Genomic DNA, 16,304 nt, shown 5'->3' on the forward strand with positions numbered 1-16,304 from the left:
GCCACCTTCGAATTGCACCTTGCCATGAGCAAACGTCCAAGACACTATGACATTATCCCCGATGTAGTAATCTGGACAGTGGGTCTGCCTTTATGCTGGTCAGTTGTTACTGCAGACATAGCCACAGGTGTAACATGGCATAGCCCAGATGCACTAGTGCCAAATAGTGGCCAGTCGAAACGTTTATGCTGTCCATTTGTCAGCCTGACCCGCTGCATTCCTTACTCAGCCCGTCTTATATTTTATCTTGTATGCTGGAACATCTGCAGGACCACTACATCTCCCATATTGTGCGAACATTGAGGATGGATATCAGATATGGTTATGCCAACATTGTCTTCACCAACGAACCTCCTGCTGCTCTCTTATCACATCTCTGTGAAGCAATAGCTATGGAGGGTAACCAAGCGGCGAAGATAACTGTCTGGAATGTTGGCAATGTGGACAAGTTAAAGGAGGAGCTGGAAGAGCATGGCGTTCCGGAGGGCCGTATCCTTTTTTAAAGTGCACATTCATTGAAATCTGTGTGTGTGTATGTGCATGTATATATATATATATGTGTGTGTGTGTGTGTGTGTGTGTGTGTGTGTGTGTGTGTGTGTGTGTGTGTGTGCGTGCCTGCGGAGCGTGCTGCGTACCGTCTTCAACGACCTACCCCATGTCTGTCGGCCCCTCGTATGAGGGGACATGTGACCGTTTTACTGCAATGTTTAGGACAGGACAGGACAGGTGTGTGTATATGCATATGACTGTGTGTGTCTGCATGTGTCCTATGACGATACTATGACGATACTATGCAATATATATGTATAGTAATAATTGTTCCTTTCGTCAGTAAATTTCTTGACTGTCGGCGGGTCTTGCACTGCTACTGACGACACAACCACAGGAGTGCGACTTCATGCAGAGTCATTCGTGACGGCGGCCGACATTCGAGATGATCTTCTCATCGATACGGAGGTATGAGAATAGTGTCATCACAGTGTAGTGATGAAACGTGTTGCACAGATCCACAGTGTAGAGTGACATGATCACATTATCAGTGACTGAATGCTGCTGGTATGTAACACAGTCGGTGATTAGCAAAAGTTGACTCGCGAAATGTTGCTGTGTGTGTGTGTGTTTGTGTGTGTGTGTGTATGTGTGTGTGTGTGTGTGTGTGTGTGTGTGTGTGTGTGTGTGTGTGTGTGTGTGTAGTGTGTGTGTGTGTGTGTGTGTGTGTGTGTGTGTGTGTGTGTGTGTGTGTGTGTGTGTGTGTGTGTGTGTGTGGGTGTGTGTGTCAGCTAGTTCGGTTGGTGGGTACGCTTATGCCTGATTGTGTTGGGTGTGTTGCCAACAGGCTCGGCTGTATAATGGTGTATTGTTGTACTAGTGTAACCTTGGCCTGAGGTTACAATTACATTCACAGGAGCATAAACTCCCCAGCCCCCAGCCAGGCACCAGTTCCAACCATGACAAGACGTTGAGATCAAAACTGCAACTCTCAAGTCCAAAACATTCTCTCCAAGCAAAAGGAAAAACCAGCATCATAACAGAGCGAGCCAGCGAAAAGATACGCATGCGTGTGTGCCTGTGAGTGTGTACAAATGACGTATGCATACATGTCATGAAGTAGAGTCACATTCATAGCTACAATCAAGAGTGGAAATATTACTACGCCAAACGGAACATGTGCAACATGTTACACCTCCCCCCTCGTTACAGAGGGAACGATAGTGACCGAAAGTTACAAAGCTTAGAGCATATCCGTGATAGCTTTCTACATGAGAAAATTAAATACTGGAAAGTGAAATAGTGTGGCGCAAGTATGGTACAAGTGTAGTTAATCGGTGTGAGGTATAATGGAAAGTTTAGAAACTACTAATGCTATGTAAGTGGACTGTGAAACAGCAAGTGAAATGCTCGACATTATTCATACTAACCTAACAACAGGTAGGACTGTGTGAAATATGTGTATTTCTGAACTAAGAATGTACAATTTCTCAATAATCACACTGTACAGTCATAGACACTCACTGAGCAAACCTTGCTGGCGGCTGAATGTTTGCACGGTTCCGCAGATCATAGTGGTGCACAACAGGCACAGGTGCATGATTCAGTGCTGCGGCTGGTGGCGGCACCGGCGCAGCAGCAATTACTGGTGCAGGTGGCGCCTGCACTGGAGCCGGGATTGGTACTGGTTGCATATTATACTCAACATCAGGCATGTAGTCGGCAATAGAAGTCGGAGGCGAGTTCGGTACGAGCTCATTGGCACTTGCAGGCAGATCAGAGCCAGTCCAAGCCTTCAGACGGTCAACGTGAACAGTCTGGGTCGTGCCGGATTTGTCAGCTATCCGAAGTACTACATCGTCAACACGTTCTAGCACAGTGTACGGGCCTTTCCAAGGTCGATGGAACTTGGAAGTCGTACCTGGTTTGACGGCAGGAGAATGCAACCGAACCATGTCACCAACGTTGAGTTTCGGTTGTTTAGCGTGCTTGTCATAGTGGGCCTTCTGCCGTCGTTGAGCTGTTGCTCCAGCATCACGGGCATGCGTGAACGCTCGTTGTAGATTGCGCCGTAAGTTGATAACATACGTGTTCACATGGGAGCGCTCAGAGTCTGGTGACTGAAACATCACATCAACAGGCAGGTGTATTTCATGACCTAACATGAGCATCGCTGGCGTCTCCTTGGTCGAGGAGTGCACACTAGACCGATAGGCCAGCAGACAACGTTGCAGATGACGGTCCCAATTGGTGTGGTGGTCGTCGACGTGAGCAGCCAGCATTTGCTCAAGTGTGCGATTCATCCTCTCGACTAAGCCGTCACTCTGGGGCCGGTATGCTGTTGTACGTGACTTTCTGATATCCAACAACTGACAGATCTGCTGGAATAACCTCGACTCAAATTGCGCACCACGGTCAGAGTGCAGCTGGTATGGAATACCATAACGACAGAAGAAGCCGTCAACAAGGACATGTGCTACTGTTTCAGCAGTAATATTCGGTACAGGAAACGCTTCTGGCCACTTAGTGAAATAGTCACAAATGACGACTAAATACTTGTTACCGCTAGGCGTAGTAGGCAGTGGGCCCATAATATCAATAGCAACTTTCTCTAGCGGGAATGATGGGCGGTCTTGGACAAGCGGGGCTTTGGCCTTTGGTAGCGGTGCTTTGCGGCTCTCACAAATATCACATGCTTGGCAAAATTCACTAACTGCAGACGACATGAAGGGCCAATAACACCGCTTGCGAAGCTTGTCTTGTGTTCGCTCAATACCTAAGTGGCTTCCAGAGACATCAGCATGCACAGACTGAAGCATGCGGGATTGCAGAGACTGTGGTACAACAAATTGTAGGTACGGTGTGTCGCTATTCTCGGGGTGGTAAACCCGGTACAACACTCCATCAACCAGTCTTAGACGCTTCCACTGGCTCCATAATCGTATCAATGCAATAGACGCACCGTGCATGGCAGAATCACTACGCAGGGGCCTGTCAAGTAATGCCTCCTGCCAGCCGATCATTGTACTCACATCTGCATCTTCTAATTGAGCTCTGCGCAACTCTTCAACAGTGAAAGACTCACACCAATTGGGTGGCGACACTTCAGCATTGACTGTTACAGGATTACTATCAGGACTAGCGCTAGACAGGTGATTGACAACAATATTCTGCTCACCTACTCTCTGCTCGGGCGTTGGCGTCGGTGAGGTTGCGGTAGCCGGGCTGTGGTAGCGGAGTCTTGACAAGGCGTCTGCATTGACATGCTGCTTCCCGGGCCGATGTGTGACGACGTAGTCGAAGACGGCCAAACGCTCAATCCACCGGGCTAGAAGACCGTCCACTTCCCGGAACGAATGTAGCCAGATGAGCGCTTTGTGATCAGTTCGCAATGTGAACTGATTTCCAAGTAGGTAATGGCGGAAATGTGCAGTAAATGTGACAACAGCAAGCAGCTCCTTGCGTGTACTGCCCATGTTACGTTGGGATCTCGTTAATGCTTTGCTGGCATAGGCAATCACTACTTCCTCACCGTGACTATTGACTTGCGAGAGAACAGCTCCCATGGCGAGATCTGACGCATCAGTGTCCAGGATGAAGCGCTTTGCAGGATCAGGATATGTTAGAACAGGTGACTTGACTAGTCGGGACTTCAGTTCAGCAAATGCCTGTTCACACTCATGTGTCCAGTTGAAAGTGGCATTCTTCTGGGACAAACGGTTCAGGGGCTCTACAATTTCTGAGAAATGTGGCACAAAGCGGCGATAGTACGATGCGAAACCAACAAAGCTACGCACCTCTTTCAGTGATGTTGGGGATGACCAGTCTTGAACAGCCGTGAACTTGCTTGCATCCGGTGCCACACCTTGCTCTGAGAATAAGAATCCCAGGTACGTGACTGAGGACTGAAGCAGTGAGCACTTCTTGGGCTTGATCTTGAGGCCAGCTTGACGAAGACGACTGAATATTGTTTGCAGACGACTCATGTGTTCCTCAATCGTTGATGAGAACACGATAATGTCGTCCAAGTAGACCAGACAGATATTGGGTACTAGGTCACCAAGGACCCGGTTCATGAGGCGTTGAAAAGTTGCCGGTGCGTTACACAGGCCGAACGGCATACGGTTCCACTCGAATAATCCGAACGGTGTCACAAACGCCGACTTAGCTTTGGCAGCTTCATCTATCTCCACCTGCCAATAGCCAGCTGCGAGATCTAAGGTAGAGAAGTAGCGTGCACCCGCCATAGCGTCGATAGCATCGTCCACACGAGGAAGGGGAAAGGCATCCTTCTCGGTGATACTGTTCAACTGCCGGTAGTCGATGCATAGCCGGATAGAAGAGTCAGGCTTGCGTACGACAACTATCGGAGCAGCCCAAGGGCTTCTGGATGGAGATATAATCTCATGATCAAGCAGTTGATCAACGTGCTGCTTTACCTCGACTCGTTGACTGAGAGGAATTCGGCGGGGTGGCTGTCTCTTAGGCTGATCAGATGTAGTCTGGATGTTGTGTGTTACTACATCAGTCTTCCCAAGGTCGAATTGTCCCTGCGAGATGACATCGGCATTGTCGTTGAGCACAGTAGCTATAGCAGACTGCGCTTGCGGATCGAGGTGACGTAAGTCAAATAGATCGTCTGGCTCGGAAGGTGAGCAGCTCTCTTCCTGTACTGCGCTACAGCTATGCTCGTCAACAGAGGCAGCATGCGTAGGCGAATCATTGAGATCATCGTCAATGTAAATATCAGAATCAAATTCAGCAATTTGATAATTCTTCGGGACAGTTGTGGAATGAGGAAGAAAATTTTGTAGGCGAATCCAAACACGGCCAGCAGAGTCAGGAGTAGCCACCACACGTGACATAGCAGTGCTAAACTTGGAAATAAACTTCTCTGAGGGTGAAACAAAACCAGCAGAGCTAGGTAAATGATTATCATCGGTACGCAGCTGAGCTTGAACAATGACTTGTGTATACGCTGGTACAGTAACCGAATTAGCAAGATGAACACGGCAGACTACAGGATTAGCATTATGGGTGGGCTCTAGGGGTACATCGACACCGCCTGCATCGAGCATGTTGCGACCGAAATCAATTGTGCAGCCATGAGATTGCAAGAAGTCAATGCCGATTAGCACATCGGGCATAATGTCAGCAACAATGACTCTGTGGCGTACAGCAAGCTTGCCAGTTGCTAACAATACGACAGCTTCCCCGAGCACAGGGACAGAAGAATTATTTACCGCTTTAAGAACAGTATTAACGGGTGAGATAGATAAATGAACATTGTGATGAGAGAGAGACTTAGCAAAGCTGGTGCTCAACAACGTTACGCAACTGCCGGTGTCCACAAGCATGTTGGCTGGTACAGCCTCGACCGTGCCTTGGATCTGCACCGTGCTGTCGGACTGTGTTGCAAGACACGACAGAGGCAGGACAATCGAGCTGTCTGGACACTCGGCTGGAGTAGTTGTGCAGGCCTGACAAGTTGTCTCAGTAGGTAAGCAGACAGCCTCATGACACACCGAACACGGTTCACTCTGCTTACCGGTACATGGGTCCATTGGGGAGGTTGCTGACGGCGGACCCTGGCTGTCAGCGACGCTCAGTTTCCCCGACCGCGTCCACGACCCCGGTGACCACCACGGTTAGCCGGTGTGTATCTCTGGTGCGGACAGTCAGGTGCGAAATGCATTGTGCTGTCGCACACATAGCACCGCTTGGTGTCACCATCTCCACTCCGATGCAGATTAGTTGGCCTCTCCAGCGTGAGCCTGGAGATCTTGTCCTCCAGGGCTGCCATCCTCGACAGCAGGGCGTTGAGTGTAGGGTCACTGGGCTGAGATTGCACCGCACATATAACTGGGCTAGCTGCCTGCTGCTGCTGGTCTGCCTCCAGGATGCACTGAAAATGCATAGCCCGTCGGAGTGCATCATCCAATGTTGGTGGGTCCGTGCCACGAACATGCAGGCGCAGGTCCCTGCTGTCAAGGCCGGCTACAAAGGTGTCGCGCGCCAGGGTATCCTGCACTGCTCCAGCTACCGTGGGGTACGCCCGTCTACTGAGCCTGCGGACGACTTCCGCAAAATCCGACAGGGACTCGCCACGAATTTGCCGGCGTGACTGCAGCTCTGCTCTGAACGTGGGGATGAAGTTTGCGTCGCCGAATCGCTGTTCAAACGCCTGCAGCAGCTGGTCGAATGGGCCTGTCCTCGTATGGGCTTCCAAACTTTGGAAGTAAGACAGTGCGTGGCCGGTGAGGTACAACCCAATGTACCTGCTTTGGTCTGCCGGTGTCCAGTTGTTTGCATTCGCGACGAGGCGAAAATGGCCAATCCATGACGTCCAGTCGGCGTTGCGCTCGCCAGAGAATTTCTCTGGCGTGGCCCATACCCGCATCTGCTGTTGTGGACGTGCTGGTTGTTGCGCTGGGCCCGGTGGTGGTGGTGGAGGGGGCGGAGGAGCGCCACCTTGCTGAGCCATCTCTACACGATCAGTCTTCCACAAATAATTTTGGTACGCGTGCTCTCACAAGACGTGGAATTCGAATTCGCTGCCACCACGTGTAACCTTGGCCTGAGGTTACAATTACATTCACAGGAGCATAAACTCCCCAGCCCCCAGCCAGGCACCAGTTCCAACCATGACAAGACGTTGAGATCAAAACTGCAACTCTCAAGTCCAAAACATTCTCTCCAAGCAAAAGGAAAAACCAGCATCATAACAGAGCGAGCCAGCGAAAAGATACGCATGCGTGTGTGCCTGTGAGTGTGTACAAATGACGTATGCATACATGTCATGAAGTAGAGTCACATTCATAGCTACAATCAAGAGTGGAAATATTACTACGCCAAACGGAACATGTGCAACATGTTACACTAGTATCTGCCACCTTTGTTGGTTTCAGGGTTCATATACTTTCTATTTGAAGTATACATACCTGTTAACCATGGACTGATTCTGGCTAGATTCATTCTTGTGTAATCAATGGTGCTAGTGAAGCTTATATCAGATCCAATCTGATTTAGCCACCCACACTAGTAGCAAGTATTACCTTCACTGGGGCAGGGGTAACTGCAGTTGGATCCCGGGGCGGATACCCTGATGCCGTCAATCCTTTTTCTGCACTTTGTCCTCACCCAGTTACTGAGGTGCGGTGAGCCCATAAGTGGGATCATTTTTAAGTCCACCCAGAGTTTTGGGGATTTCAGGGGGCGTCGGCCGTTGGTCGGTTCAATAGCCAATTGAGCCATCTTTCCAAGATTCCTTTTGAGTCTCTCTCCCCTTTCCTGGGGAGACCCACGTGACCAGTTTTGGCAGTGAGCAACAAGTACAAGTACAAGTGTATGTGTGTGTGTGTGTGTGTGTGCGTGAGTGTGTGTGTGTGTGTGTGTGTGTGTGTGTGTGTGTGTGTGCATGTGCGTGAGTGTATGTGTGTGCATGCGTGTGTGCATGCATGCGTGCATGTGTGTGCATGGCTGCAGCTTGTGATTGTGAATCCTCCCTCGTCGAAAGAGTTGATCGCCAATGTTGTCAGAGTATCGGTGCGTGATCCAACACGTAAGTCCATGTCCCGTGTACCCAGCGCAGAGCCTGGGTGCGGGTGTCCCGTGTACCCAGCGCAGAGCCTGGGTGCGGGTGTCCCGTGTACCCAGCGCAGAGCCTGGGTGCGGGTGTCCCGTGTACCCAGCGCAGAGCCTGGGTGCGGGTGTCCCGTGTACCCAGCGCAGAGCCTGGGTGCGGGTGGTTGCTGGTTTACATTTCGTGTATACAGCGTACTCGTAGAGTCTGCAGTGTGGCCTATGTACATTGTACACGGCTTGTTTCCCTGGCAACAATTGAAGCAGGTCACTGACTTACTTCTCTGACCGGAGTACAATGTACTGTAGGAAGTAAAACACACGGGACATTGTAATACTGGCTGTTGGTCCCAGGCGGCTCAGTGCTAGGAGATAAATGCCTTTACACCTTTTTTAAGTTTTTTGAAAGTTTTTTGGAATGATTCCGCTCTAGAGACACACATGCAGAACATAATACTTATTATGATCACGGAGCAGGTAGTCTAGCAAGCACTGGTGCTACCATGCAAGGACAGGTATACTTCATTTTGATAGACACACATGCAGAACATAATACTTATTATGATCACGGAGCAGGTAGTCTAGCAAGCACTGGTGCTACCATGCAAGGACAGGTATACTTCATTTTGATATGGTACTATGTAGTATCCGAGATACCCAGGATATCTACGGGCTGAGATATCCAAGATACATGTATCCAGAGAGTATTACGCTCCCTCCCGGTTGAGCTTTCTTAAAAATTGTAGTACCAGAGTTATGTGAACTTGTGCAAGGCTCGCTTCTCGCTGCTAGAGTACTTTGACGTTGACCCTTTGAGCCGATTCAAAATACTCTGTTGTTCCATTCGACCTTATCGTAATTTGCTTCGTTCGGTCACCAGGCTCCGAGCTCCGCTGATTACATCTAGCAAGGCCAAAACAGCTAGCTGCTCGGAGAACGAGTATTTTGGTCATTTTGGATACCATATTTGTATGACGATTGGTAAGAAAGGGGATTGCAAGACGTCTTGCGAAGCCAAGAATGTTTGTTGACTTCATCCATAATGACAGTTCATAGCCTGTCATGTTTCCTGTCAAGCAATGGCCAGTTGCCCTTTTCCATTTCATCAATAACCTTAAATCAAAGTTCTATCACAGGAATCCAGTGGTAGCAGGCAAGACAGAGTTCAGATTGGCTGTTGTCTTCGTCAGTGCATTCTTTGTTCCTTTGATATTGTGATGCACAGATTCCACATTCCTGGAAACGATTGGGAATTTGCGACAGAACTTCAAGTACAGAGGCAAGACTTACAACTACTTTGACATCCAGTCCAACACACTGCGAGCAGCCCTTGAATGTAAGTTGTATATACGCACAACCCGGCTACGGTCTGCCATGCCTGTAGCCAGCAGCAGCAGCAGCAGCACAGGGTAATGAAGTTTGTACTGACAACATTACTGCTCTTAGAATTTAGAAAGAAAAGAAGTATGATCACTTCGACTCGGCCAGAAAATGATTAAAAAAACATTTTCTTGCTCAGCCTGATGGTATCTCTGTGTTGTCCGTGTGGTGTTCCTGTGGTGTCTTCGTGGTGTGTGTGTGTGTGTGTGTGTGTGTGTGTGTGTGTGTGTGTGTGTGTGTGTGTGTGTGTGTGTGTGTGTGTGTGTGTGTGTGTGTGTGCGGTGTTCCTGCGGTGTCTCCGTGGTGTGTGTGTGTGTGTGTGTGTGTGTGTGTGTGTGTGTGTGTGTGTGTGTGTGTGTGTGTGTGTGTGTGTGTGTGTGTGTGTGTGTGTGTGTGTGTGTGTGTGTGTGTGTGTGTGGTGTTCCTGTTTGTTTCACTGTTGTAGTGCCCAAGGTGAAGTCTATCCTGTACGTAACACACTCTAGTGCTATGAGTGAGAATCACTGTCTGATCGAGACGGTGCTGGAGGAGCTGCATGGAAGCAAACGCGCATTCAAGCGCTCGGCCCGGGCATGGAAAACCGAGCATGCTCAAGACCTACTGAGAAAACGAATTCCCACACCCGAGAAGAATCTTAAGAGGAGTGAGATTGATGATATTGATGACATGGATGTCCTTAGTGGCAAACAGTCTCAGTTGTCCAAGAGCACCGCTGAAAATCAACAGAGCATGGCCGATACAGAACATGGCGGTACACCGCATGCCACGGGAGGACACGGTGCTGATGCCACAGGAGAACATGTCATGGCTGCTACATGCCAGCAAGATGCAACTGGGCAGCAGAAGGATAAGGAGAAGGACACGCTTGAAGGAGAAAAGGCACCGGATACGCAAGAGGTCACCACAGCTGTTGTTGTTGAGCCAGAAACTGAGAAAGGAGCACTACGCACTGCTACCCAGCCGCAAGCAACACGGAGAACATCCCTGAGTGGAGGAGGAAGACGAAAGACGGTTTCGTTTAGCGGAGTTGAAAAGCAACAACTAACCTCTCAAAATAGAGGTGCAAGAGCAAGAACTGTCTCGTTGAGTTCAGTGCCCAAACCTAAATTGCAGCAGAAGCCGTTGAGCAAGCCAACGCAGAAACCACTGCAGAAGCAAGCACAGAAGACGCTGGTGACTCAGAAACCAGCGAAAGGTGCAACACAACAAGGAAACCAAACAAAACCGGCCAAGAAAGTAGCTAGGCCAGTTCGAACAAAGAGTATTTCATCTGAGCAACCAGCAGCCAAGACGGTGAAAAAGAAAGTGAAGAAGAAGACAACGCCGACTCTGGAAGAGAAGTTTGCTTACTATGATGACTATGACAATGGTGGCGAGGCTGAGGGCACCTTTGAAATGCAGACCATTGTTGATCCGTACAGATTGGAAGAGTTCTGCCAGAATGATGGTATGGTGACATCATGCATGATATAGAGCAGTTACCATAGTTATATGTCTCGAGAAGAGCAGTTGCCATAGTTACATGTCTAGAGAGGGACACCAAGACTGTGCACTTGTCTAACCAAAACAAACATGGCTTTATTCCCCTGCGTTTGCACGGCATTTGCATATCTATGAGTGACAAGAGTAGATAATCATTGCTACCCAGCTAGCTGCCCGGGGATTGAGTACATGTAGCGTAGCGGTTACCATGGTTACTCTCTCTCTCTCAGAGTACATACATGTAAGAGCAGTGATGTGGTGGCTCTAGTTTCCTCTGTGTTTCTTGCAATGTGTTGTGATAGCAGTGTCCTTGTTCGATTGCTGCCTCACACCACTGATACAGGTGAATCTCGAATGCAAGTCATGCAACCGACGGTATGGGCTGATGGCTGGGCACTAGGCCATCTGAAACGTGTGGTAAGTTCTGTGTCGATGAGCGTGTTGAGCGGTGTGCCGATAGAGAGTGGTGTGCCAGTGAGTGTGGTAACTAGTGGTAAGCCAGGTGATGGGTTAGGATTTGACATTATCGATTTCCATTATCTTCCGAACAGATGCGGTAGCGTTTCCTTTGAGCTTTGAAGTATTACAAGGTGCAAAACCAGTGACACCTTACAAAACCATTGCTATTCCAGTATAGAATTGCAGGCATATGCTTAGTAGTGTAAAAGATATAATTCAATAGCTGGCCAGGGAATGCCATGATTCTGAATCAAACAGGCTGTGGAGTAAAGTATCACCATTTGAGTGTAACATGTATTTGTCACTTAAGATGCCACATTGCTTACTACAGTACATGTGAGAAGTAGAGTCATGCATAGTGCCATGCTACCAGGCAGTACAGGTGAGAAGTAGAGTCATGCAAGTGCCATGCTACCAGGCAGTACATGTGAGAAGTAGAGTCATGCATAGTGCCATGCTACCAGGCAGTACATGTGAGAAGTAGAGTCATGCATAGTGCCATGCTACCAGGCAGTACAGGTGAGAAGTAGAGTCATGCATAGTGCCATGCTACCAGGCAGTACAGGTGAGAAGTAGAGTCATGCATAGTGCCATGCTACCAGGCAGTACATGTGAGAAGTAGAGTCATGCATAGTGCCATGCTACCAGGCAGTACAGGTGAGAAGTAGAGTCATGCAAGTGCCATGCTACCAGGCAGTACATGTGAGGAGTAGAGTCATGCATAGTGCCATGCTACCAGGCAGTACATGTGAGAAGTAGAGTCATGCATAGTGCCATGCTACCAGGCAGTACAGGTGAGAAGTAGAGTCATGCATAGTGCCATGCTACCAGGCAGTACATGTGAGAAGTAGAGTCATGCATAGTGCCATGCTACCAGGCAGTACAGGTGAGAAGTAGAGTCATGCATAGTGCCATGCTACCAGGCAGTACATGTGAGAAGTAGAGTCATGCATAGTGCCATGCTACCAGGCAGTACAGGTAGGGATCTCAGCGCGTGAACTGCGCAGACTGGCAGGTGAGATTTTCGATCCCAAACGCGTCCAGTGCAGAAATCGTGGAAAAGAACATTTTTTTCGAAATAAATCAAGTTGGAGAAGACAGTAGAAATGGCTGAATATTGCGTCCAGGATAGCACGTTCTACGGCCATCTCCAAGCTACTTATCTCCCAGACACTCTCTCAGAGGAACTATGGAGGGTCAAAGAGCACAATCTTTCACTCTTGGACGCAGCGTGAACACCTCTTCTACTGAGCGCGAAGTCTTCTCTCCGAGTGATAATGGCGGCGCTGTTCGCGATGGCTGATGCACTGAAAATCGAAGTTAGGACAATCTAACCGGAGAAAACGTCTGAATTTTTGACTGAATCCTCTCTGAAGTGGGTTCTTGCCGCATGGAAAATTATAGGAAAATCGACCGGGGCAATATCGCCTTGGCCACGCTGTCCTTCGGCGGGAATTACAAAGTATGTTCGAACGACGATGAAGATGACGATTCCGCTAGTGTCCACCGCGTCCCCTAGTGTCGAAAATCGACCGTCGCCATTTTTCTGCTTTGTCCGCGAGCTGCACTCAAAACTCGATGACGCAATGTATGCGCAAACACCCTGCGCACTGCACGCGCTGAGATCCCTAGTACAGGTGAGAAGTAGAGTCATGCATAGTGCCATGCTACCAGGCAGTACAGGTGAGAAGTAGAGTCATGCATAGTGCCATGCTACCAGGCAGTACAGGTGAGAAGTAGAGTCATGCATAGTGCCATGCTACCAGGCAGTACAGGTGAGAAGTAGAGTCATGCATAGTGCCATGCTACCAGGCAGTACAGGTGAGAAGTAGAGTCATGCCTAGTGCCATGCTACCAGGCAGTACATGTGAGAAGTAGAGTCATGCATAGTGCCATGCTACCAGGCAGTACAGGTGAGAAGTAGAGTCATGCATAGTGCCATGCTACCAGGCAGTACAGGTGAGAAGTAGAGTCATGCATAGTGCCATGCTACCAGGCAGTACATGTGAGAAGTAGAGTCATGCATAGTGCCATGCTACCAGGCAGTACAGGTGAGAAGTAGAGTCATGCATAGTGCCATGCTACCAGGCAGTACAGGTGAGAAGTAGAGTCATGCATAGTGCCATGCTACCAGGCAGTACAGGTGAGAAGTAGAGTCATGCATAGTGCCATGCTACCAGGCAGTACAGGTGAGAAGTAGAGTCATGCATAGTGCCATGCTACCAGGCAGTACATGTGAGAAGTAGAGTCATGCATAGTGCCATGCTACCAGGCAGTACAGGTGAGAAGTAGAGTCATGCATAGTGCCATGCTACCAGGCAGTACAGGTGAGAAGTAGAGTCATGCATAGTGCCATGCTACCAGGCAGTACAGGTGAGAAGTAGAGTCATGCATAGTGCCATGCTACCAGGCAGTACAGGTGAGAAGTAGAGTCATGCATAGTGCCATGCTACCAGGCAGTCACGCGCAGTGACCGCTAGACTAATGGTTTGGTTTGTGTAGCGTTAGCACACGCAGTCGTCACATGTGTGATGTGCTGCCGTGTTCTATCTGCACAGCCACCACCCAAGGAAAAGCCAAGTGCTATTCTGGAGCGCTACCAGACCATGGGCATTCTTAATTTGGATGAGGAGCCCGCACCCAAACCGGCAACACCGCCCCGCAAGGCTGCACCCCTGCCCAAGGTATCCATTGAAGGTAAAGCTGCACTACGCCGTGCCATGGCACATCATGCCCGCCACACCACTAACACAGGAGGACAGAAGAGCAAGGGCTATGCTGACATGCAAGACGTCCCTCAAGCTGAAGTGCAAAGCCATCACAAAATGTCAACAGTACATGGGCCAATGGAACTTGCCGGTAATGGCAGTACTACTGTCTACGGTCGCGAGAAGGCGCGTAATCCCCAACCCACTGTTAGCAATGTACAACGTCGGAGACACCAGCGTAACCAAGCAGCAGCACCTCCACCACCAGTACCACCAGCACAACCCGAACCAGTAGTTGGATCGTTGATGCGACCAGGAGTGTGGATACCAGAGCTAGCACTGGGAATATCTCCTAAGCAGATGCGGTCTAGTTTCGATGTGCTTGGTATGTCCAGTGGCAGCAGCAACAGCACTACATTGGGAAGTGATCTGCTCCACAGTAATGTATTGACACACCATTCCCCAAGACAGACTGAAAGACTGCACGAACACACTAGCAACAGGATATCATCAAGAAATAGACCACCAGACCATTTGCCACTAAACACGGACAATGTGCAGGATGGTGCCGACTCACTTATTCAAATGGATATCAACCAGGCGCGTGGTGAGCTTCCCATTATTGCCGCTCTCAGATTGAACAGCTCCCATCCACCCAATAGTCCCGGTAGTCCAAGGCAACAGCAGCGTATGTTTCAACATCCAGCTGCTGCTGGGAAACTGAACAGTAACCTGCTTAGTCCAGGTGGACAGCAGGGCATGCTGTATCATGAAATACCCCCGACTGCACAGCAACCGTCACATCTACCACCCATTGGTCTGGCTTCCAACCTCTCCTCCTCACACTCTGCTGCTGCTGCTGTTGCATCACCACGAGACAGCCTGGAGAAGAGTTTACTCAGCCCGAGGGTGAAGGGAACACCGCCGTCAACACCCACCTTCCTACCGCCCATCACTCATAGTCCACTGGCCAGAAGGAAAGGCGTCATACAAAACTCTCCTCGATCAGCTACATTGTAAAAACTCTCCTCGATCAGCTACATTGTGATGGCACCAGCAACAGTAACAGACTGGGTTCTGGGTTGCAGTGCACTACTGCAACTGATTGAAATGAACAAGACCCGAGCACTGACCCAAGCACTGACCCGAGCACTGACCCGAGCACTGACCCGAGCACTGACCCAAGCACTGACGTAAGCACTAAAAGTAAGCAGTTCAAGTCATTTGAAATACCTCTTTAGATTTTTATGTACACAGCCATAGTTCATCTTTGAGCTTCACATGATTGTGGAGTTTGCGTGTCTCGAATAATGCACACTCCCAGATCGAGGCGGCGGAAGTGAAATGCAAGTATTGGAAGTCATTCACAGTGTATTTACTACTAGTAGTGTAACTATATGATACGCTACACTTCATGCTCACAAGGAATGATACGGTAACATGATGTGGCTGTGCATGCACCGAGTTCTCACTGTGACTGGGGTTGCTGCATGTTACTGCTCGCCATGCAATGCATCTATCCACCATGCAATCTATTCTATCCACTGTGCAATGTATTCATTATACACCATGCATGTACGTCTGATGAGTGTTTTGAACACGAAGCTCGGAGTAATGGGAAAGTTTTGGTCTCTGTTGTTCTGCCTTGTGTAGTACGCTCTGCCCTTGTTAGGGTATTGAGCACTATTTGCAGCAAGGACTCACACTTTGTCTATACATCATGCAATGACTATGTATCTTTACACCTGCATCTGAAAAAGCTCGATCATGCTGTACTTCACCATGTCTGTTTGACACTGTGCACATTGCATACTATGACCATTCTGTCCTCGCTGTCCATTCCCGGTAGTCCAGTATCTGGTGTGTGTGTGTGTGTGTGTGTGTGTGTGTGTGTGTGTGTGTGTGTGTGTGTGTGTGTGTGTGTGTGTGTGTGTGTGTGTGTGTGTGTGTGTGTGTGTGTGTGTGTGTGTGTGTGTGTGTGTGTGTGTGTGTGTGTGTGTGTGTGTGTGTGTGTGTGTGTGTGTGTGTGTGTGTGTGTGTGTGTGTGTGTGTGTGTGTGTGTGTGTGTGTGTGTGTGTGTGTGTGTGTGTGTGTGTGTGTGTGTGTGTGTGTGTGTGTGTGTGTGTGTGTGTGTGTGTGTGTGTGTGTGTGTGTGTGTGTGTGTGTGTGTGTGTGTGTGTGTGTGTGTGTGTGTGTGTGTGT

The 16,304-nt window shown here is 49.2% G+C and overlaps 1 protein-coding gene across 1 annotated transcript; it reads left to right on the forward strand.

Annotated features, from left to right (window-relative positions):
- Positions 1-28: 28 nt before the first annotated feature.
- LOC135806644 (uncharacterized) lies at positions 29-15,941 on the forward strand. Its single transcript, XM_065320872.1, has 7 exons — positions 29-489; positions 890-960; positions 7,978-8,053; positions 9,299-9,409; positions 9,899-10,900; positions 11,279-11,352; positions 13,953-15,941. The coding sequence occupies exons 1-7, from the start codon at positions 186-188 to the stop codon at positions 15,120-15,122; spliced, it is 2,808 nt and encodes a 935-aa protein (XP_065176944.1). The 5' UTR covers positions 29-185; the 3' UTR covers positions 15,123-15,941.
- The last annotated feature ends 363 nt before the right edge of the window (positions 15,942-16,304 follow it).

Source organism: Sycon ciliatum, chromosome 1 (genome assembly GCF_964019385.1).
Source record: "Sycon ciliatum chromosome 1, ocSycCili1.1, whole genome shotgun sequence".
NCBI classification, from domain to species: domain Eukaryota; kingdom Metazoa; phylum Porifera; class Calcarea; order Leucosolenida; family Sycettidae; genus Sycon; species Sycon ciliatum.